Source organism: Sus scrofa, chromosome 17 (assembly GCF_000003025.6).
Source record: "Sus scrofa isolate TJ Tabasco breed Duroc chromosome 17, Sscrofa11.1, whole genome shotgun sequence".
NCBI lineage: Eukaryota > Metazoa > Chordata > Mammalia > Artiodactyla > Suidae > Sus > Sus scrofa.
Window position 1 is genome coordinate 37,721,569 of NC_010459.5, and position 23,057 is coordinate 37,744,625.

The 23,057-nt window shown below is 48.9% G+C and overlaps 1 protein-coding gene across 1 annotated transcript; it reads right to left on the bottom strand.

Annotated features, from left to right (window-relative positions):
- On the bottom strand, positions 4,516-22,810 carry AHCY (adenosylhomocysteinase). Its single transcript, NM_001011727.1, has 10 exons — positions 22,691-22,810; positions 17,014-17,204; positions 15,572-15,647; positions 12,605-12,754; positions 11,441-11,553; positions 10,776-10,983; positions 10,599-10,686; positions 10,380-10,497; positions 8,678-8,872; positions 4,516-5,435 (listed from the first exon to the last, which is right to left on the bottom strand). The coding sequence occupies exons 1-10, from the start codon at positions 22,716-22,718 to the stop codon at positions 5,304-5,306; spliced, it is 1,299 nt and encodes a 432-aa protein (NP_001011727.1). The 5' UTR covers positions 22,719-22,810; the 3' UTR covers positions 4,516-5,303.

The window sequence follows — 23,057 nt, forward strand, 5'->3', positions numbered from 1 at the left end:
GTGGCTGTGGTGTAGGACAGCAACTGTGGCTCCAATTTGACCCTTAGCCAGGAAATTTCCACATGCCACGGGTGCGGCCCTAAAAAGATCCCAGCACCTCTAGCCTAGCAAGGCCCTTCCACCACAGCCTACCACATGAAGGTGGGCAGAGGGGCTTCATATACAGGAATAAGCTCTGGCCTGGAGGCAAGGAGCAAACAGGATACCTCGATCTGCAGGGTGACTCTGGACATCACTTAAACTCTGGGCATGCATTTCTCCATGTAGCAAATGCTGGATTTGGCTCTTTGGATGCTCTAAGGTCCTTGAGTTCTGAGATCCTATGATTTTTTTTTTTTTTTTCTTTTTAGGGTCACATGTACAGCATATGGAAGTTCCCAGACTAGGGGTCAAATCCAAGCTGTAGCTGCCAGCCTACGCCACAGCCACAGCAACACAGAATCCCAGCTGCATCTGCAATCTACACCACAGCTCACAGCAGTGCAGATACTTAACCCATTACCCGCTAAGCCACAATAGGAACTCCTGGTTTTTGTAAAGTACTGTCTAATTTTCTAAATATTCTAAATGCTCTGCCTTCGCAACAGCCCCCTCCTACCCTTGGGTGCCTGACACAACTCTGAAAACTTAACATAACACTCTTTATAGGAGTTCCCTGGTGGCCTGGTGGGTTACAGATCCAGCATTGTCACTGCTGTGGCTCAGATCACTGCTATGGCACGGGTTTGATCCTGGCCTGGAAACTTGCGAGTGCCATGGGCACAGCCAGAAAAAAAAAAACCAACTTTTTATATATCTCAAAACTGACCCTCAAAACAACCATCTGAGGTATATATTTCTGTCCCTGCCCAAAGTCACATGGTGAGTTAACAGCAGACCCAGGTCTCCTTCAAAGCCCAATCCATAAAACCCTCCAGTCCTTAACCTCACTTTCTGGGGAAATAAAAATAAAAATCCAATCAAGTCAGATACTACAGGACCCTTAGCCAATTCCTTCTTTCCTCATGAAGCCCAGATATCAGGAGTGGAGGTGGAGAAGCAGGAGACACATCAACTTTTATTCCGGGTACCTAGTCAGTGTCACACATGTGACAGATTAGCAGGCCTGAGATCAGAGGTAAGGCTGAGACCAGATGTGAAAGCAGAGGGTGTTTTGTTTTTTGTTTTTTTTGAAGAAAGATTCTGAGATCTGGCAGATCATCTCGTAAGAGGAAAGGAAAAGTCCAGGATAACAAAAACCAGAACCCCCTAGGGGACAGTATGCAGGGGACCACATGGGCTATCACAGGAGGGAACATCTGGCCTGAGTCTGGGAGAAGACAGACTTGAGGGAAGGGGGCATGCTTGCACACAGGCAAGGGCCTACTGGAGGGAGCAGCATGACTGCTGTGTGATATGAGGCGTTTAACCTCTCTGGCTCAGATGAACAACAGCCTCCCCCTTTTCTATTCTACTGAGAAGTCCCAAAGACCACCATGGAAGAGCAGCTGAGGGCAGTAGTCTCTGGTGGCAGCCTTGCCTTAAGGGGACCCGGGTTATAGTTCCAGATTAACTGATCCAAGTGTTGAGGAGTCTGAAACCAGGCTCCTTTCCTTCTAAACCTGGACCTGTGGGTGTGAAAAGGGCTTGGATTCTGGTTCTTAGAAGAGTCCTACCTACTACAAAATCCAACTCATTCTCTCCAAGCTTGTTTCCTAAACTATAAAACAGGAATTCAGATCTCTACAGGGTTATCATGAGAAATAAATAAGCACGTAGTGCAGTGCCTGGTACACAATTGGGTATAAAAGAAATGGCAGTAGGCAGTAGTAGATCTCAGTCTGTTTTGACCGTTGGTGCCATGACTGGTTGAGAGGTGGGTCCCGTGTCATTTGATACTAATAGTTGTAGTACCAAAGCTTGTAAATTATTAACAGTAGAGCCATAGCATATATTTCATATAACCTAATGAAATTTCAACTGTGTGCATGAAGGAAAAAGGTGAGAAGTGGGCAAGACACCTTGATGAGCATCTAATGCTGAGTAAGCTTGGGGAGGTCTATTGATCCTTTAGTTTTCAGCCCTTTCTGCCTGACCACAGGCAACTAAGTGTGACTCAAGGGTTTTGCTTGACAGCATGTCTTTTTTTTTTTTTTTTTCTTTTTGGCTACAGCCATGTCATGCGGAAGTTCCTGGACTAGAGATCAAACCCACACCACAACAGTGACAGTGCCAGACCCTTAACCTGCTGAGCCACAAGAGAACTTCAGACACCATGTCCTTAGAATTTAACATGAGCCCTGACTCAGTATACTTCAAAAAATTAGAGCAAACAAGGCTTTCTATCACTCAGATGCATCTGCACTCAAATAGCAGATACAGGCAAGGGCATGCCAAGCATAATGCTATGGCCTTATGGTTGGGAAAGCTGATCTGCCATACAGGGTTGGCTTCAACCACCACCTCATGTTCTCCTCCTTACTCAATTTGCTCAACCCTGAAGGAAGAAATACTAAAGAGAGCCCCAACCCCAACCCACTATCTTCTGTGAAAACATCATACCTTTAGTGAAGCAACCTTCACTTAAACATTCCCCATTTGAGAGTTCCCATCATGGCAGAGTATGATCTTGTGTCAGGCCATCTGGCCTCTTCTGAACCTCTCTGCTCATAGTAACATGGGAGTAATAATACCACCTCATAGGCAAAGACTGAGAATACAAAAGCAAACAAGCCATAAGAATGAATGTCCAGTCAAGTAGAATTTCAGGGATCTGTGCAGCTCAAGAATTAAAACTGGAGTTCCCATCATGGCTCAGTGGTTAACAAATCTGACTAGGAACTATGAGGTTGCGGGTTTAATCCCTGGCCTCCCTTAGTGGGTTGGGGATCCGGTGTTGCCATGAGCTGTGGTGTAGGTCACAGATGCGGTTCAGATCTGGCCTGGCTGTGGCTGTGGCGTAGGCTGGCAGCTACAGCTCCAATTAGACCCCTAGCCTGGGAACCTCCATATGCCTCAGGTGCGGCCCTAGAAAAGACAGAAAGACAAAAAAAAAGAAAAAAAAAAAAAAAAAAGAGTTAAGAACTTAAATTGTTCTGCTACTCAAAATGCCTTTGCCTTCAATTCCTATTAAAAATATTTCTTTCAGAGTTCCCATTATGGCTCAGTGGTAATGAACCTGACTAGGATCCATGAGGACACAGGTTCAATCCCTGGCCCCACTCAGCAACCAGTACTGCAGGTTGCGGTAGAGGTTACAGATGCAGTTCAGATGCAGTGTTGCTGTGGCTATGGTGTAGGCTGGCAAATGCAGCTCCAATTGGACCCCTAGCCTAGGAACTTCCATATGCTGCAAGTGCAGCCCTAAAAAGCAAAAAATCATAAAAACTTTCAAAATCCACTTCAAGGAGTTCCCTTTGTGACTCAGAGGTTAACGAACCCGACTAGGATCCATGAGGACTCGGGTTTGATCCCTGGCCTCACTCAGTGGGTTAAAGATCTGGCTTTGCCATGAGCTGTGGCATAGGTCAGACATGGTTTGGATCCAGCATTGCTGTGGCTGGGACATAGGCCGATGGCTGTAACTCTGATTCAACCCTTAGCCTGGGAATTTCCACATGCCTCATGTGTGGCCCTAAAAAAAAGTAAATTTAAAAAAAAAAAAAATACACTTAAAGCATCACCTCTTCCTTCCTTCACTTCTCCTGTTGCTGCCAGGCACTGAACTCTTAAGCTGGGTAGAGAAATGGAAGTGCCAAGAGGTAACAAAGCTTTTTATACACCTTCCTTCTCCTAGTTTGAGATTCCTAGTAGGCTGGGGTTAGGTCTCAAACATCCCAGCATCCCTATCAGGCCTTTCATTCAGTGGATAACCCTTAGAATAGTAACCTTCCTAGATGGGTTCTTGTTTTTCTTTGACTTCCAAGACAAGAACAGGGGTTCAGTAGATGACCAATTAGACAAATAGGAGAGAGCCAAATTTCCCACCCACCTTCCTGTGATTTGAACCATGATGAGGCCACTTTAGGAAAGACACTTAACCTATTTAAGGCTCCATTCTCATCTGTAAAATCAGGATAATATTACTAAGCTTGTTGTGAGAATAATGAAAATAAACTATAAAGCACCTAGCACCCAGTAGGTGCTCAATAAATAATAGTCCCCCATGGAGCGCCAGATTAATCCAAAGTGGAAATGAGGAGAAAAAGAAAATATAAATTGGGACAGAAAAAAATAACGTAGAGGAAATAAATACAGAGATTACAATAAATATAAATAGGCTAAATTCACCTATTAAACTTTGAGTCTTAGATTGGGTTAAAAAAACAGGCTGTTTACAAAAGACACAGGTGAAGCCATAAGAGTTCCGCTCTTCATTTTAGCCATCATGCCAAGCACAAGAGTTTGCCTGCTGTGCTTATCACCACACACTACAACACAGCAGACTATGATAGCACATCAGACTCTTACCTCTTGGTTCATACCATACATTGCTGGCAGTGGATTATCTATAAAATAAAGGCTTACAATTTTTTTAGGCACCAAAACTTTTATTAACCCACCATCTTGCTCTCTTTTAACATTATAAACATTATATAAACATTATAGACCAAATTAACCTTTTTGACCCAGGGTTGTGATAGGAACCATCAAGTTATGATGTGGTGGCAGATCTGTGTTGCTTTTATGTCTCTCTGGCCCCTCTCAACCACTGGCTGTCACTTCTCTTGTCCTTTCTTGGCTATCCCTTAACAATATATTCCAACCCCTGTAAAACAGGGACTCAAAAGTACCAACCTCAGTGTTCTGAGGTTTAAGAGAATGCCAAGCACTAAGCCAGGCTTTCAGGAGCATTCAAACTCCAGCAGTTCCTCCACACCCTTTGACGCGGCTCCTTCTCATCTGTCATGGGCTGAAGAACTTATGAACCTCTAAGTCAAGAACATGGGTATAAAGTCCATAGGCAAGATGAGGGCCTGGATGGTAAAGTGCATGGGCTTTGTGACCACCACTGCCAACTCTCAGCCTAAGGAAGGAATGGCTGAGTGAGCAGATCCAAAACTCCCAAGCTCGTGGTTCCCTGTGGGTTACTCCCGTGTACCTCCACTGTGACCAGGGCTTGAGGAGGGACATCTCACCTCCCAAAACCAGACTTGGAATAGTATGAGGGATGCAGCAAAGGCCAAAGACTGAGTGATCAGCCCCAGGGAGTCTATGGGGGACATTATCAAACCAATGTCAAAGTTGGTGCCATTTGCTCTTGGGGAGGAGAGGTGGGACCCAGGCAAGGACAGCAACTGGAAGGCAAAGGGCTGGTCTGGTTCTCAATAGCGGTAATGATCAGGCTTGAAGGGGCCCTCACGAGACATGCCCAGGTACTGGGCCTGCTTCTCAGTCAGCTTGGTCAGCTTCACGTTCAGCTTGCCCAGGTGGGCTTCAGCCACTGCTTCATCCAGCTGGGGAGAAAGAAAGAAGTTGGAATCAGTGCCGTGCTCTGCATCTAGCCACCAAAAGAGGCAGGAACAGTTCAGTTCTGATATCTGGCAAGTGTTATGCATATTACCTCATTCTATCCTCACAGCCAGCCTCCAGCAGATGTGTGGTTTTTGACTGCTCAGCTCCCCTTCCTGAAGAGGGAACCAGGCCACATCCTCCCCTCCAAGTAGCCCTGCTGGGACCATCAATTATATCTCCTTTCTCACCCTCCACCAACCTAAGCAGCAAATGCTCCCCTGGAATTTATCTATCGACAGGACACATTTTCATGACAGGGGCTCTCAAGATTCCTAAACAGGGAGGCTATCAGTATCAGCTCACCAGTGGTACGTCTACTTGACAAGAGCAGTGACTGCAGTGGGGTGGAAAAAGCCAAGAAACAAAGACAGAGCTCTGATGGCAATAAATCCCTAGATCCAGTGTCTGAATGTTAGCCTCCTCCATTATAGAACCAACGGAGTCCCTTATAGATTATCTTGATTGTGGTTATTTCAAAATACATCCTTATATGTCTATTTCAAAATAATTTGTATGTCTATAAATTCATAAAACTCCTTCCTCCAAGAGGCAAAGCCGAATTCCTTACCCTTCGAATGACTCAGTTCTAATGAATAAAGCAGAACTGATGGTATGATGGAGACTAGGTCCTAAAAGGCACTTCAGCTTCCTCCTTGCTCCCCGTGGATCTAGGAGAGGCCAGCTGCCATCTTGAGGGAACTCAGGCAGCCTGTGGAGATACTCATGTGGCAAGGAACCTCCTACTAACAGTGACGTGAAATGGATCTTCCAGTTCCAGTCAAGCCTTCAGATGACTGCAGCCTGGCTGACATCTCAACTGCAACCTCATGAATTAAGCTGCTCTCAAATTCCTGATGCACGGAAACTGACATAATAAATGTTTACACAGCAATAGGTATACACCAGTTTGAACAGGGTTTCTATCTCCTACTTGCCACTAAAAGGATCCTGATCAGTAGAAAATTGCCATCTCCTTTTACAAATGTGGAAATCTAGGCTCAGAAAGATAGAAAACTCGCCCAAGGTCACAAAGCTAGCTAATGACTGAGCTAGGATTTGAACCCAGGGTCCATCTGGCTCTAGAGCCTATAACTTGTCTCAAGTTACAGTCTCCAAGGCAGCTTTGAGGACAGGTAACAGAAACCAAGGAGGACAGAAGCTGCGTTAGGTAAGGCCAATTTCTAGGTCTGACCAGTGCTGAAACACATAAAGGGAGCATGAAAAGGAGGGTAAGGGGCTCTGAGTGAGGCTTTCACTTTCCTGGTGTCCAGCTCTGGGTGGGGCCTCTCTCTACTCCTAGGAGCCTTTAACCCCACAGCCCAGCCCAGAGCTTCATGTCTGCAAGTGGTTTCATATCCACTGTCTCATTAGAGCATCACAAACACCCCTACAAAGGAGGGCAGGATTTATTCTTCTTTTTAACAGATGAAGAAACTGGGGAGAGGCAGTCAAAGGCAGAAGCAGAGCCCAGCCCCAGGTTCATGTCAGTTCTGGAAGGTCTCTAACACCCAGCATACGCACTGAATCCTCCCCTTCACTTGGCCTGGAACATAAGGTGCATCCCGTACCCAGAAGGCAGTGTGTCATAATGGTTAACAACTTGGATAGATGAACCTGAGATCGGCTCCTGGCCCAACACTTTACAGCTGTGGGGGCAAGTCAACCTCTGAACCTTAGATTCCTCGTCTGTAGGATGGATCTCTCATAGCTGTTACAAAGGTCAGTGGTAATCAGGAGTGCTTGGTGCAAGTAAGTACCTTAATAAATGGTGGCTGCTCTGCCATTATGGTTAACTAAGGTACCCAACCCCTTACCCATAGATCACATGTGAGATAAGAAGCCTGTCCCCAACCCATGTCTTGGCAGTGATGGAGGAAGCAGATAAGGATGGAGCCCAGTGCTGGAGTAGGAGGTGAGATCTTTGCCTTTTCACTTTCCAACCTTGGTCTCCCTTCAAGGGCCTGCCCAATTTCTCACCTTATTTATAGCCATGTTTCCTCCAACTGATATCAGATGAGGGATCAAGTGAAACTTTTTTAACCCCACAACAAGCATGGGGACCTGGCAGACTGCGTAGGGCAGGATAGCCCCTTGAGGCCCTGACAGGTAAAACATCTGGTCAGGCAAGACAGGGCCTGAGGAAGATGAGGGGGAAAGGAGTTGGCTGGCTCTGAGGACAGACACGCTGGCCTCTTGCTACTTCTTATTAGTTGGCAGAACCAGCTTTTCAAAGGGTGGGAGAGACTCCATCTCAGCCCCTCCAGCAGCCAAAGGCTGAAAGCAAGAGCTACTTTTACCACTGGCCAAGAGGGAAACTAAGGCCTTGTCAGGCTAAGCAGCAAAGCCAGATTCACTCGTGACACTGGCAGAAAGAGCCAGGACCAAAATATAGCATTCTGACCCCTAGGTCTGGGCACGTTTCATGGGGTGTTAGGACAAACACTGGGTGTGATGTCAGAGGATCTCACTGTCACGGTTATGCTGACCACACACTCAGGGCATGTCAGATGCCTTGTTCGGTGTGTTAGTGACCTTATCTCATTCCAAGACTACAATCCTGCAGCCCAGAGGCTGCATTTGGCTTACGAACTTGTCCAAGTTGACCTACCTGGTTATATTTAAAAGTCACATATTTCACACAACAGTATTATCTGGCTTCTCTTGAAATGTCAGAAGCCTGGTCCAACAGGCCCAGGTTGATGACAAGCAGCCAACCCCTTCAGCTGGCGCAAGTGCAGAGCAGTCAGTTCCTACCCAGTCTATTTACCTGCCCAATCCCTGTGGGCATGTGGGTTTGTCACCTGTGATCTAAGGAAATCCTCTCAATCCTTAAAGGAGATGCTATTACCTTCAGTTTACAGATAAGGAAATGGAAGCAGAGAGAAGTTAAGTAACATGCCCCCATCATTCAGCCTCTAAGATTAAGATTCAAACCTGGGTGTGTCTCACCCCAAAGCCCATGCTCTTCTCACCACCCAGCCCTGACATTCTGGAAGTTATTCCCTGCTTTTGGCCTCAGCTTTCTCCTCTGTTAAACAGAGAGAATGATTTCTGCCCTGCGGAGGACCCCGTGAAGATCTTGAAGAGGGCAGAGAGGTGAGCATTTATGAACTCTGGCAAGCCCTGCATGGACAGCCCAGGGTGGACACATGACCCTTGGCCAGGGGTGGAGGTAGGAACCCACCTTCTTGGGCAGGAAGTGGACCCCGACAGGGTACTTGTCTGGGTGGGTCCACAGTTCAATCTGTGCCAACACCTGGTTGGTGAAGGAGTTGCTCATCACGAAGCTGGGGTGGCCCATGGCACAGCCTAGGTTGACTAGCCGGCCCTCGGCCAGCAGGATGATGCGGTGCCCATTCTTCAACAAGTAGCGGTCCACCTGCAAGTGGGCAGAGCAGCAATAAGGGCTGGTAGGGCACTGTCCCCAATGTCTACTCCATCCTCATCCTACCCTCTTGTCTAGCAGGCCTCCCTGCCTCCAACAGTGCCCGTCAAGGGCCTAGACTACCCTAGAACCATCTTCAGCACAAGGCCTGGCACACACAGTAAGAGCCAATTTTTTTTTCTTTTTATGGCCACACCTACGGCATATGGAAGTTCCCAGGCTAGAGGTCAAATCGGAGGTGCAGTTGCCAGCCTATGCCACAGCCACAGCCATGCCAGATCTGAGCTGCACCTGCAACCAACGCCACAGGTTGCAGCAACGCCAGATCCTCAACCCACTGAGCAAGGCCAGAGATCAAACCTGCATCCTCATAGACACTATGTTGGGTTCTTAACCCATTGAGCCACAATGGAAACTCCAAGAGTCAATATTTATTAAGCAACTCTGAACTGCAGACCTCTTAGATCTGCTGTGAGAATTTAAAGAGCTGCTATGTGCAAAGCACTTAGTTTAAGTACTACTGATTAGTTACTGTTATTATTGTTGTTGTTATTATTATTGGCAGGTGCCCCAGGCTGAGAACATAAACAAAACCGTGTGTGTGTGTGTGTGTGTGTGTGTAACTATGTATGTACATGTGTACGTATAATTTTATCACACTTAATCCTACTAAGAGCCCTATGATTTAAGTACTACTATCATCCCCATTTACAGATATAAAACTGAGGTTCCCTGATGGCATAGTGGTTAAGGATTCAGCATTGTCACTGCTGTGGCTCAGGTTTGATCCCTGGCTGAGAACTTCTGCATGTCACAGGTGTGGCCAAAAAAAGAAACAGAAAAAAACCTGAAGTTTAAAAAGGTAACTCACTTGTCAGAGCTACACATTAGCAAGTGGCTGCAATTTGAGCCTGGACAGTCTAAAGACAGGCTCCATGTTCTCGATCTCCATGCTTATTTAGTAAAAAGCTAAATACAATGGTGCAGCCTTGGCTGCACATCAGAATCATGTTGGGGATTTAAAAATGGGAATGCTGGAGTTCCCATTATGGCTCAGTGGTTAACGAGCCCAACTAGTATCCATGAGGACATGGGTTCGATCCCTGGCCTCACTCAGTGGGCTAAGGATCCGGCGTTGCTGTGAGCTGTGGTGCAGGTCACAGATGCAGCTCGGATCCTGTGTGGCCGTAGTTGTGGCTGTGACGTAGGCTGGCACCTATAGCTCCGATTTGTCCCATAGCCTGGGAGCCTCTATATGCCATAGGCGCGGCACTAAAAAGACAAAAGACGAAAAATAAATACATAAAATAAAAATGGGGGTACCTAGGCATCACTCCAAGACTTCAATGTAAGTAGCCTTGAAACCAGGCCCTCTTCCTCCCCATCCACTGCCCAGGTTTGTCAGACCTCTGCCTCTGCCCTCCTTGGTGTCCAGCCCACGAGCACGCCCCACCTTGGCACTCCATCCGCTATCCCAGCTGGCAGGGCTGGGGCTTCTCACCTGGGGCTTGATGTTCACCTTCTCCACTGCGTTCTCGTTCAGCCACTTGACATCGATCTCCACGTCAAAGTGTCCGATGTTACACACGATGGCGTCATCTTTCATCTGCTCAAAGTGCCTGTGGGGGAGCCCCAGCCAGTGGCAGGCTGTGAGGGACAAAGAGCAGTCCCAAGTGTGCCCCCTCCCTCACTCCCTGGACCCACCCCACCTGGCCCCTACCGGCCGAGGATGATGTCGATACAGCCCGTGGTGGTGACAAAGATGTTGCCCTCCTGACAGGCCTCATCCATGGTGGTCACCTCATAGCCTGTGTAGAGACAGTATCTGTGGGTCACCCAGAGTGGCTTCCCCCTCCTCTGGCCCCGTGGCTGACAGCCGACCCTCGCCCTATCATACCCTCCATGGCAGCCTGAAGTGCGTTGATGGGGTCGATCTCCGTGATGATGACGCGGGCCCCGAAACCCCTCAGGGCCTGGGCACAGCCCTTGCCTACGTCGCCATAGCCCGCTACCACTGCCACCTTGCCCGCAATCATCACGTCTGTGGCCCGCTTGATGCCATCTATGAGGGACTCCCGGCAGCCATAGAGGTTGTCAAACTTGCTCTGAAAGGAGAGGGGGCAAGGGGGCGATAGGGCAGGCAAGGCCCCAGGGCCTCAGACCCACTCTCAACATCTCAGCCTTGTGGGCCTTGGGCTGCTGATCACCTCCCAGGATTTCTCTGGGACCACCAGCTAATGTGTTCATATGCTCTTTGCCCTGTTCAGCCCCAAGACTTTCTCCCTAGCCCTTCTCTGCCAGTCCACGTTTCCTGAGGATCAACCACGAGGGACTGCCCAAAGAATCGGCTTCACTTTAAAGTTCTCGCTGCCCAGCTCTGAAGATCACTATGTAGTTCTTTGCCTCTTTAATGCACTTATTACCGTCCATCTACAACCCCTTCCCCCCTCAAATGAGGGCTAAGTCCCTAGCCTGCAGCCTTCCAAGGGGACTTTCTTCAGGGCTTATTCCTGAGCTGCACTGGGAACCAAGACTACAGCCATCACTGTCCCACAGGCTCACCTTGGTGACAGAGTCATTAACGTTGATGGCAGGCACCTTCAGGATCCCGTTGGCCTTCATCTTGTACAGGTTGTGGACTCCCGTTGTGGTCTCTTCAGAGATGCCTCGGATGCCTGAACAAGAGGGGACGGGGAGAACCTCAGGCCAGAAGGGGCTGCCCAAGGGATGGGGTGGCCTCTGGGATGAGACCCCAAGAGAGAGCCCACATCTCAACTCACCCCATTTCCTCATCTTTGCCTCCTAAAACCACTCTTTTTTTTTAGAGTCCTGTCTTCTGTTACCTGTAGCACAGTCTACTCATCACCTAGGCCAGCATGATGATGGAGGTGTCACCACCATCACCAGGCCTAATGATTCTACCTCCCAACAGCTCCCAAACCTTCCACTCCTGTTATCACTGCCCAAGTCCCTGCCATCATCATCACTTGCCTGGTCTCCCAGCCACAATCCATCCTCTACACAGCAGCCATTTTTTACATGTACATTTTCAGAGAAGTCTTTCAATACCATCCAGTTACTTCCCTTTGCTCTAAGGGTCAAGCCAAAACTCTTTTCTCTTAGTCTATTAAATCTTCACACACTTGATCTTCATTAATGCTCCAGCCACATCCTGTAATTCTCCCCAGTGAAGAAAGGTGCCATGCTAACTTTCTGTTGCCCAAAATGAACAGTCTCTCCTTTCCCGCCTCAGGGCCTTTGTATTCACTAATAGCATCCCCTACTTTCCTCCCCACCCAGCTTTTAACAAACAAAGCTGACTCCTCCCCTGACCTGGTGGTTTTTTTTTTCGTTTTTTTGTTTTTTCTTTATGGCCACACCTGCACTATGTGGAAGTTCCCAAGCCAGGGACTGAATCCAAGCCAAAGCTGAGCCAGACCACAGATCCAACCCTCGCCTCTGCAGGGACCCGAGCCACTGCAGTCAGATTCTTAACCCACTGCACCACAGTGGAAACTCCCCTGCCCTGGTCTTACACTTGCCCTTGGACCACAGCATCTCAGCCAGACCTCCCCTAGCCATCCCAGCTCACCTGCTATCCTCCTATCTTCCATGGAATCTGCTGCTCGAGGCACTGAGTGTCCTGCTGGGCCTGCTACTTTCTCGTGAGTAAGCAAGTCCCCATTTACACCACCAGCACCCAGCCCACCCACTGGGCCAACTCACCTGACAGGAGCTCTGGGTACTTGGTGTGGACGAGGTTGGTAAGGTCACCACCATCATCCAGGATCATGTTGAGGGGCCCATCCTTGAAGTACAGTGTCTGCTCAATGCACCACAGATACTCCTCGTCCGTTTCACCCTTCCAGGCATACACTGGAGAGTGAATGGCACATCAGGGTCTGGCCGTCCCCACTGGCACCTACTCCAGGGAACCACCTGGGTAGAGCCAGTAAGATCTCCCTCCTAATTTCCATCCCCAGCCACCCCCAGCCCCTCTGAGGTCCCAGCAGTGCTAAGAACACAACTTGGAGCAAGAGAAATCTGAGTGTAAATCCTGGTTCTGGTCTCACCAGCTGTGTGACTCTGGGCAAATCACTTCACCTCTCTGAGCCCAAAAGTAGGATTGAGACAGAGGCCAAATACAGACCCCCATATATAGGTATCTGGAAATAATTATTTCCTTTCCTACCCTTTTCTGTCTGGGCTCCCAACCAACAGTGACCAGGGATCCTACCCACAATACCCACTGCTGGGATGGGGGTGTTACAGAGGCAGGGAGCCACATTCAGGTGGCCCCACAAGACAGGACCCAAAGTTCATTCTGCACTGAAAGGACTTAATGACCCAGCAGTCTCTGTGGTAGGTTATCCTAGGGAAAGTCCAGCTAAAAAATTACTAATAGCTGCCACAGCTGCCACTATATATGGAGCACTTTCTTTTTGCTATTTTTTTTTTTTTTCTTTGGGCCGCTCCCACGGCATATGGAGGTTCCCAGGCTAGGGGTCAGATCGGAACTGTAGCCACTGGCCTATGCCAGGGCCACAGCAACGCAGGATCCGAGCCGCGTCTGCAACCTACACCACAGCTCACGGCAACGTGGATCGTTAACCCACTGAGCAAGGGCAGGGACCGAACCCCCAACCTCATGGTTCCTAGTCGGATTCGTTAACCACTGCGCCACGACGGGAACTCCAATATATGGAGCACTTTCTCGGTGCCAGACGTAACACTAACTGCTCATGCCCCATCTCATTTTTCACAGAAACCCTGTGAGGCAGACATCACCATCGCCATCATTTACAGATGCCCAGAGAGGGGCTAAAATGTATCCAGGTCACTCAGCATGAACTTCCAGAGCAGGCATCAGAACTCAAGAGCTCCTGACTGCCAGCCCAGGCTCCTCCCATCATGTGGTACAACTCAGACGCAGGTGTAGGGCTCCCATGAACCTCCTGCGAACAAAGGACACCTGCCAAGTAGGGCCAGCTTCCCTTCCCCAAACTGGAGCCAATCATTTTTTTGTTTTTTGGGCCACACCTGCAGCATATAGAAGTTCCCAGGCTAGGGGCCGAATCGGAGCTGCAGCTGCTGGCCTATGCCAGCTGTGCAGGATCTGAGTTGCATCTGTGATGTACACCACAGCTCACAGCAATGCCAGATCCTTAACCTACTGCACAAGGCCAGGGACCGGACCTGATATCTTCATGGTTACTGGTTGGATTCATTTCTGCTGAGCCATGACGGGGACTCTGAAAATGGCCTTGAAAACAAGGCCTTTTCCAGAAAAAGGCTACGGAGCCCAAACAAGACTGAGAAGTTGGGAACATGCTGCTCCAGCCTTGGTCAGTTTCTGGAAAGGTCCTCCCCCTCTCTTTATGTGTGGCTGGTTAGAAGGAACTATGAACATCCTATTTCAGCACCATCAGAGCTAACCACTTCCCTCCCCAAGCCCAGGGACACATGTGACTGTTTCTTCAGCAGCTTGTGAGAAAGTCCTTCCGCTTTAGTCCTGGTCCTTTCCCAGTACCCTAGACCATCAGATCCTGCTCAGTGGACCTCTGGGCCTCTTTTTCTACCCAGTATCCCTCCCTGATTCTTTTGGAAACAGATATACATCCTTCCTTTAAGGAATTCTCCCTTTTCAACATCATGTGGTTCCAATCATTGGATCAGCCCTTCCTGGTCACATAGACTTGAACTACGCCAGTAAGTGCCTTCAGTAAGATTTTAAATAACAGCTAGGACAGGAGTTCCCGTCATGGAGCAGTGGTTAACCAACCCGACTAGGAACTATGAGGTTGTGGGTTCAATCCCACAGCCTTGCTCAGTGGGTTAAGGATCTGGCGTTGCCGTGAGCTGTAGTGTAGGCCGCAGATGCGGCTCAGATCCCAAGTTGCTATGGCTGTTTGCTGTGGCTGTGGTATAGGCCGGCAGCTACAGCTCTGATTAGACCCCTAGCCTGGGAACCTCCATATGCCACAGCTGAAGCCCTAGAAAGACAAAAGCCAAAAAAAAAAAAAATTCCCCCTTTGTCTCACACAAGTGCATGGCCCAGGACCTAAGTTGGAATCCAGGCAGCACCACTTACTGTATGATCTTGTGTCAGGCCATCTGGCCTCTTCTGAACCTCTCTGCTCATAGTAACATGGGAGTAATAATACTCATAGGCAGAGGCTGAGAATACAAAAGGAAACAAGCCACAATAATGACTGTCCAGTCAAGTAGGATTTCAGGGATCTGTGCAGCTCAAGAATTAAAACTGGAGTTCCCGTCGTGGCTCAATGGTTAACAAATCTGACTAGGAACTATGAGGTTGTGGGTTTAATCCCTGGCCTCACTCAGTGGGTTGGGGATCCGGCATTGCCGTGAGCTGTGGTCTAGTTTGCAGACACGACTTGGATCCCACATTGCTATGGCTGTGGCGTAGGCTGGCAGCTACAGCTCCAATTAGACCCCTAGCCTGGGAACCTCCATATGCCATGGTAAGTGGCCCTAGAAAAGGAAATAAACAGATAAATAACAGCTGGGACAAAATAGCTCTTTCCAATGGGTCACTAGGCTAGGATTCTATGGCCATGACTCCTCTCCCCTGCCACAGGGAAGCCTGTAGTAGAAGAAATTAGTGAAGCAAACAGAAAAGCAGAGCCCCTTGATACATTCCCACATCCCCCAGCAGCAAGCAGGACTCACCTGGAATGCCAGCCTTGGCAATGGCAGCTGCTGCATGGTCCTGAGTAGAGAAAATGTTGCAGCTGGACCACCGCACCTAAAAGAGCCAGCAGACTGGTCACAGACTGCTCAAGTCATGGGACAGGAATAAAAGCACTGGAGGACTTCCAGTGACACAGAAGAATCTGACTAGGAACCATGAGGTTGCGGGTTCAATCCCTGGCCTCACTCAGTGGGTTAAGGATCTGGTGTTGCCTTGAGCTGTGGTGCAGGTCACAGACACAGCTTGGATCTGGTGTTGCTATGGCGGTGGTGTAGGCCGGCGACTGTAGCTGATTTGACCTGAGAACCTCCACGTGCCATGGGTGTGGTCCTAAAAAGCAAAGAAGAAGAAGAAGAAGAAAGAAAAGAAAGAAAAAGCACTGGAGCTAGGGGTGAGAGGCTTGGCTCTACATCCAGCCAGTTCTGCAACCATAGGCTGGGGATATTGGTGAACAGGTGAGAGCCAGAGCAGTGACAAGACCCAACTTATGTTAAAATCTTGCTCTGTGCTGTGTAGAGGGAAAGGGGTCGACAAGTTAAGAAGCTGTTAAGAGTTCAGACCAGAAAGAAATGCAACTGCAGCAGCGGAAGTGATGAGTATATTTTGAAGGCGGAGCTGACACGATCTGCTGTTGGACTGAGAGAGAAAGAGGAGTCAGGGATGTCTCCAAGTTCTTCAGCTGAGAGAACCTGTAAGGCTGGAGTCTGCATTTGCTTACATGAGGAAGACTGCAAAAAGAGGAGTTTGTTTGGACATGCTGAGAATGTCAATTAGATCTCCGAGTAGAAATGACAAATAAGCGGCTGGATATACAAGTCCAGAGTTCCAGAGAGAAGTCCGAGGTAGTAGTACATAATATCATATATGTACTATATGTCTATATATACATATATGTCTATATACCATATAGACAGTATTTAAAGCTATAAAATCACCAAAAATGTGAGCGCTGGAAAAAAATTACAGGTCCAAGGACTGAGCCCTGGTGTACAGTGTTGGTTGCTTTGGCCGCTCTGCCCTGCTCACTATTTGGAAAACGCTTGCTGAGATTCCCAGAGAATTTGGAAGAACGGCACTCATTGGTACACATGACCCAGGCAGAACCAATCAGAGCTCGCCATCCTTCCAGCAGCTATGATTGGCCAAGGGCAGGCATGTGACTCCTGAAGGGCCTATGAGAGCCAGACCTTAAACGGACCACTGACTTGAGTTTTTCCCACCGGAGCTCATCGGCCAGGAGAATGTGAATTGAGAGCAGTCAGACACCATCTTGCCAGTGAAAGAGAAAAGCTGCAGAACAGGCACCACAAATGGGGGGAGGGCTACTGTGACAGGGCTGCAGCTGGAGCCCCCGCTGGGCCTGACCGGGCACAGGGCTGGATTTCCCCGCTTCACAAGGAACTGCTGCTGCTGGGCTCACCTCAGCACCCAGGGCGACGAGGGTCTCAATGAGTACAGCTGTCTCCACGGTCATGTGCAGGCAGCCGGCAATACGGGCGCCTTTCAGTGGCTTGGAGGCGGAATACATCTCCCGCATGCGCATCAGGCCTGGCATCTCATTCTCTGCGAGGTCCAGGGCCTTGCGTCCCCAGGCGGCCAGGCTGATGTCAGCTGCAAGGGCAGGATGAATGGGAATTTGTGAGCCGTCTCATCACACCAACCACGAAGCACCAGCCACTTGGCACTCAGCCACTTGTGGACTCGAAACATGAGGCTGGGTAATCTGGTTGCTGCCCTTTCTCACTTATGCAACAAGGATTTTTGGAGTCAGGGCAGTCAAAAAAGAAAGACACAGTCCCTGCCTAACTGCTGCTTATTTAAAGTCTTGTGGGAGAACACATTTAATCAAAGAATCACACAGGTACACGACTATTACAACACAGGTAAGTGCTCCCTTGAAAAATCTATCAACCTATATATACCTTTTTGTGGCCACCTGCCAACCTCCTCCCTCCCTAAATATTTTAGCTCCTGGCTCTCCACCTTCGGAGTCATCACTCCTGGTGACTTCAATACCCATAAATTATATAATCTTAAACTGAGCACACTTCTTTAATCTCCTTGAAGATATAAAAATGCTCCTCCACTCCTAATGTTTCTTTCCACATGGACAGAATTCATTTGTGTAACTAACACTCTTAGCCTCTCTGCCCCAGGGGAGGTGGAGTGACTTGTCTAATTAGTAAACTTTAGGAGTTCCTGTCATGGTGCAGCAGAAACAAATCGGACTAGGAACCATGAGGTTGAGGGTTTGATCTCTGGCCTTGCTCAGTGGGTTAAGGATCCTGCGTTGCCATGAGCTGTGGTGTAGGTTGCAGAAGCGGCTGGGATCTGTCATGGCTAGGGCATAGGCTGGCAGCTGTAGCTCCAATTAGACCCCTAGCCTGGGAACCTCCATATGCTGCAGGTGCGGCCCTAGAAAAGCAAAAAAAAAAAAAAAATTAAAGACTAATTAGTAAACTTAGGAGGAATAAACCAGACACTCACAGTTCAGGTCTCCCTTGTTTTGCAAGCAAGCAGCAGCCAGCCTGCCTGCAGAAAGCGTGTTCTTCCACACAGTGACCTACCCAGGCCCGCCTTGCCTGTAACTGGTGGGTTAACTGCTGAATTTGGGGGTTCAATTAGCACGATCATCCTCTGGCTTCAATGTTATTAGTCATCCCTTAGTACCTACAGGGGACTGGTTGCAGGAGCCCCTGTAGATATCAGAATTCTCAGATGCTCAAGTCTCTTATATGAAATGGCATAGTACAATGAATACTACTTTTCTAATAATCTCTCCCTCCCTCCCTTGCCACACTAGCCCAGTCTCAAGGTCAGTCCCTAGGTCAATGTTTGCAAGCATCCCTGGTCAGGGTCATCCGGCATGCTTATAAATCTCCCTCTGGGCAATCAAATTCCAATCTAGGATGGGGCCTGGGACTCCTGGTGATTTTTATCTTTAGGGGAGCTTAGATCCTGTCAATCACCCACAGGGGTGGTGGGTGGGAGGGAAAGGACTGTAGAGAATTTAGTAATAACAATAATAAAGCTAACTGAGTCAGTGTACCTCCTACTAGACATCTAAACAAACTTCAGGGATGAAATATCCCCCCTCCATGGGAGGGATTACTCCCACTATGCCTCAACATATACCCCTTTCAACCCCCTACCCCACCCCTGCCCACCTAGGCAGGCCATCATCCATGATACTCTCCCTTGGAAATCTTGATTCCAAGCAGCCTTCTGTGGCCACGTCCCCATCTTTCCACCCCTCTTCACCTAGAGCCCCAATAAAGCTGCAACCAGTCAGATCATCCATTAATCCTACTGATTTCCACTGTCCCTCACCACATCCTTCATGTTCTCAACTTCTTCCACAGTTGAAGGTTCCACTGTTCCGTCTACCCTCTTGTCCTCTAAGAACTCCCACCCTGGTTAAACCCACCCCTCCACTGTACCCAAGTCATTGAGCACAGCAGGGGGAAAATGATGATCTCTAAGAGTCTCATTTATTAGGACCACAAATCTCAAGGGACACTGCAGCAATTCTACCACATCTTAGTAAATTTACCATGTTTTCTTCCCTCTCCAGACCTCTAACATCTTTCCTTATCAACTGATGACTTCACAATTCATTGAGAATTCACAGCTATGCTACTTTCCCTCCATGGAATTCACTAGTCCTCCCCATGTGTAGTTATAGACCAGGCATTCTCACCTTACAATGCACAGAGCTGTATCTGCTGCGTGGGCCTGATCTCATAGACTTCACTACTCCACTGAAACTGCTCTTCTCAAGGCCTAATCCCCATAACTAATAGTCAACTATTTATGTTCATGTCTCTCCCCTGCAGCACGAATAGCACTAATTACTCTCTCCTTCTGAAACCCTTTCTTTGCTTGGCCTCTATTCCTGTCCTTCTGTGGTTTCCTTGCCACCTTCCTGGCTCCTCTTCCTGTAACAGTCTAAAGTTTGGAAGCCCTCAGGGCTCCATCCTCTCCCTCTTCTCTCCTACTAGATGAGCTCACCCTATTTTATAGCTTGAAATACCTTTTCTACATCAATGTCTCCCACATATTCATCTGCAGCCCAAACTTCTCCCCTCAGCTTGAGACTCATAATCCAACTGCCTACTCAGCATCTCCACTTGGATGCCCAGGTGGATTATGTGCCTGGTTTGAGCCCTTGTGATTCCTTGCCCATACCCTTTAACTTGTTACTGCCCTGATTTTCCCAGTTTAGGAAGTGAAACCACCATTTGACCAGCTGCTCCAACCAAAAACTTATGATGTCTTGATTCCTCTTTTCCCCTTTCACCCCCTTCCAACCCATCAGCATACTGTTGGTTCAACATCCCAAATTTAAGCAATCCAATGGCATCTCACCACTCTGGGTCACTTAAGTAGCCTCCTCACTGGCCTCCCTACTCCCACATACTATTCTCCCCAAAGAAGCCAGAAGAACAAGCTTTTAAATTTTAAATTATATCACCTCCATTCTTCCACTAAAATAAAAAACAAACCAACCTTCAATGGCTTCCCCTTACCCATGAAATAAAATCCTAACTCCTCACATGGCCTTAGGGCCCTACCTTTGTCACTGCCCACCCTTCTTCCCCACCTCTTCACCCCTTTCTCCCCCTCACTGGTTGCTCAACCTTATCGACCTCTTTACTGTCTTCAGGTGAGCTCAACTCATTCCTACCTCAGGGCTTTAACCCAAGCTCTTAGCCTGGAAGGTTCCTCCCTGAGCACCTGATAAAGTACCTGGCATACAGTGGGTGCTCAACAAAAACTCTGAAACAGGAAAGAACTTGGTATATTGGTACTGGAGGAAGACAGAGTATGCCAGGATGACTCAGTAGAGTAAGATGATGAATAAGGAGTTATGGAGTTTCAAGGGGAGTATCATGACCACACTTGTCTTTTGAAAAGACCCTTTTGGTTTCTGCCTGTATCCGTGGAGCATGAGACCCAGGAAGACCTGTGAGGAAGAAGACCAGAACTTGGATGGTGGCCGTGGACACAGAGAAATGGGCAGATCTCTTCACTTAAATACTACATTATCTGTATGCTGTCGTCCCCCCTCTTTCCTGAGTCACCTTTGTATCTCTAGTGCCCTGCTGGTCCTGGCACAGAGAAGGGATCCACAAATGTTTACTGACCATACCTATTGTAAGGACTAAAGGAGAGAAGGTCCATGAAAGGGACTGGCACAAGATGGAGGTGGCATAAAAAAAAACAAATCTGAACCCAGTCTAACTCCTAGGCTCAGAGAGGGGTTTGCCCCAGGTTTGCTTCCACAGCCAGTCAAAGGCAGAGGCGGGGCTGGCAAAGGTGGGGCTAGAGCTAGAGGCTCCTAGGAGAGGCCCAGCAGTAGTGGACAATGGTTCTGTCCTATCCTAAGTTCCACCCCCTCTGCCACCACCTGTCCCTCTAGCTAAAAAGAACTCTTTCACTGCCCTCAGGACAGCTGTATACTCAGGACTAGGCCTGATGTACTCAAAGGGTACAGGAGGGTCTGATACTCTAAGCTTTGGGGTTTTTGGTGCCCAGGGAACTGAGGACTTGCAGTAACACCTGTTCCAGGACAAGCCAAGAGGAAAAATAGCAAAACCCTCCCTGAGCCTCAGTTTCTTCATCTGTAAAGTGGGAATAACCATCCCTAACCTTCCTATGAGCCCTGAAGATTAAAGAAGATGCAACATGGGCAAGCACAGTATGCCCTCCCTAATGGAGACTTCCTTCCTCCAACCCTACCCTGCCAAGCTCCTCCACTTCCAAATGCAGTCTTACCTCCTCCCATACAACCCAAAGCCCTCAACCCTAACTCACCCATCTCTCCACAGTATGACAAGCCCTTTTTCCAACTCTCCCACTGACATGACCTTGATTTAACCTTTCTAGGCTTCCACTTCATTCACACCACAGGGACAAGAGTCTGCTCTGGGCTGCAACTTGATAAACAACTATTGGTAAGTTACTATTTCCACAGAATCTTTCCAAGTCATTTCCTATTACACCTTCAGCTTCTTCCTCTGTATAATGGGATAAAGTCCACCTCTAAAGGTCATTCTGTAAACAAATGCAAACCCCCAGATACACAGCTCCATAAATATTGATGCCTTTCTCTGGGTAGAATGGTGTCTTGAATTTACTTTAAAAACTGATAGTCTGCCTGAACAGTTTTTTCCTGAAAGGTCAGTGGGGCTGTTTCAGATGTGTTCACTTATATACTGTGGTGAAAAGGTGAGCAGGATCTGGATTTATATCCTGCTCCACCACCTCCCAGCTATAAGATCATGGACAAGTTAACCTTTTTTCCTGTATCTCAGTATACTCATTGTAAAATGATAAAGTAACAGCCCCTATCCTAAAAAACCGTGAGAAGAAAATGAATTAATCTAGAATAAAGGTAGAAGGCAGTGCCCATTCCACAGTAAAAGCCCAGTAAACATTAACTATCAATGCACAGCTTCAATCCCTAGGAGAGCAGTAAGGATTTTTCTAGCCACTCCAAAATTTCTTCGAGATTCTCTGTACGATTGTCCCTGTTGGCCAGGTGGGTGACCCCAGAGGTTGAGTAACAAGCCCAAAGTCCCTTGTAAGTGGACTAGTGCTTGTGTCGGCTCAGTCTCCAGGCCTCTCCTCACGTGCCCTTCGGGGTCTTAATGACCTCGTCTTCCCTGTAGGTGGCCCAGAGAGGGATAAGCACTTGCCCAGGACCACCCAGGGGGCCAAAGAGCTGGTCCAGACCCAGGAGGCAGGATCCAGGCTCCCCGGTGTTGGCCCCAGCAGGTGCCATTGGTCCCAGGCCTCGGTTAGGTGTGCGCTCCCCGCCCGCCCCAGCCGGCTCCGTGTGGAACACGCCGCGAGTTCACCACTCCGCAGCCCGCGCCGCTGCACCCGGCCTCGCGGGGCACGCCGGGACTCGTAGTGCGCGGCCGCCTCCGAAGACCTGCTCATGGCGGCGGAAGAACTCCAGCCCCCAGAAGGCCTCGCGCGGCCAAAGACCGCGCCAAGCCAGCGATTCAAGGGGCTCCTCCTGAGCGCCCCGATTCGGCCCTGTGGCTGCCGTCCCAGCAGGCCCCTACCCTGCATGTCCAGGGACTCACCGACTTTGTAAGGCAGCTTCTCCGACATGCTGGCGGCGCTTCCACACGTAGTGATGGACACGAGCGAAGGGGGCCGGCCTTGGGCTGGGGACAAACGCAGGGCGGGCGGCGCCGGGCAGGGATCTGCGAGTGGCACCGGCGCCTTTAAATATCTTACCGTAGCTTGCATATTCATGAGTCCCGCTGGTGCTGAGCGGTCGGGGCGGGGCCCAACGCAGGGGGGCGGGGCCCAACGGAGGGGGGCGGGACCAGAACGGACTTTGGTTGGGGTTCAGACCAGTTTTTAGCTTACGGGGACCTTCCACCTCCCGAGCAGCGTAGCGAAAGGAGTTCCAGGAGAGGCCTGATATCAAACCTGAGGCCATCT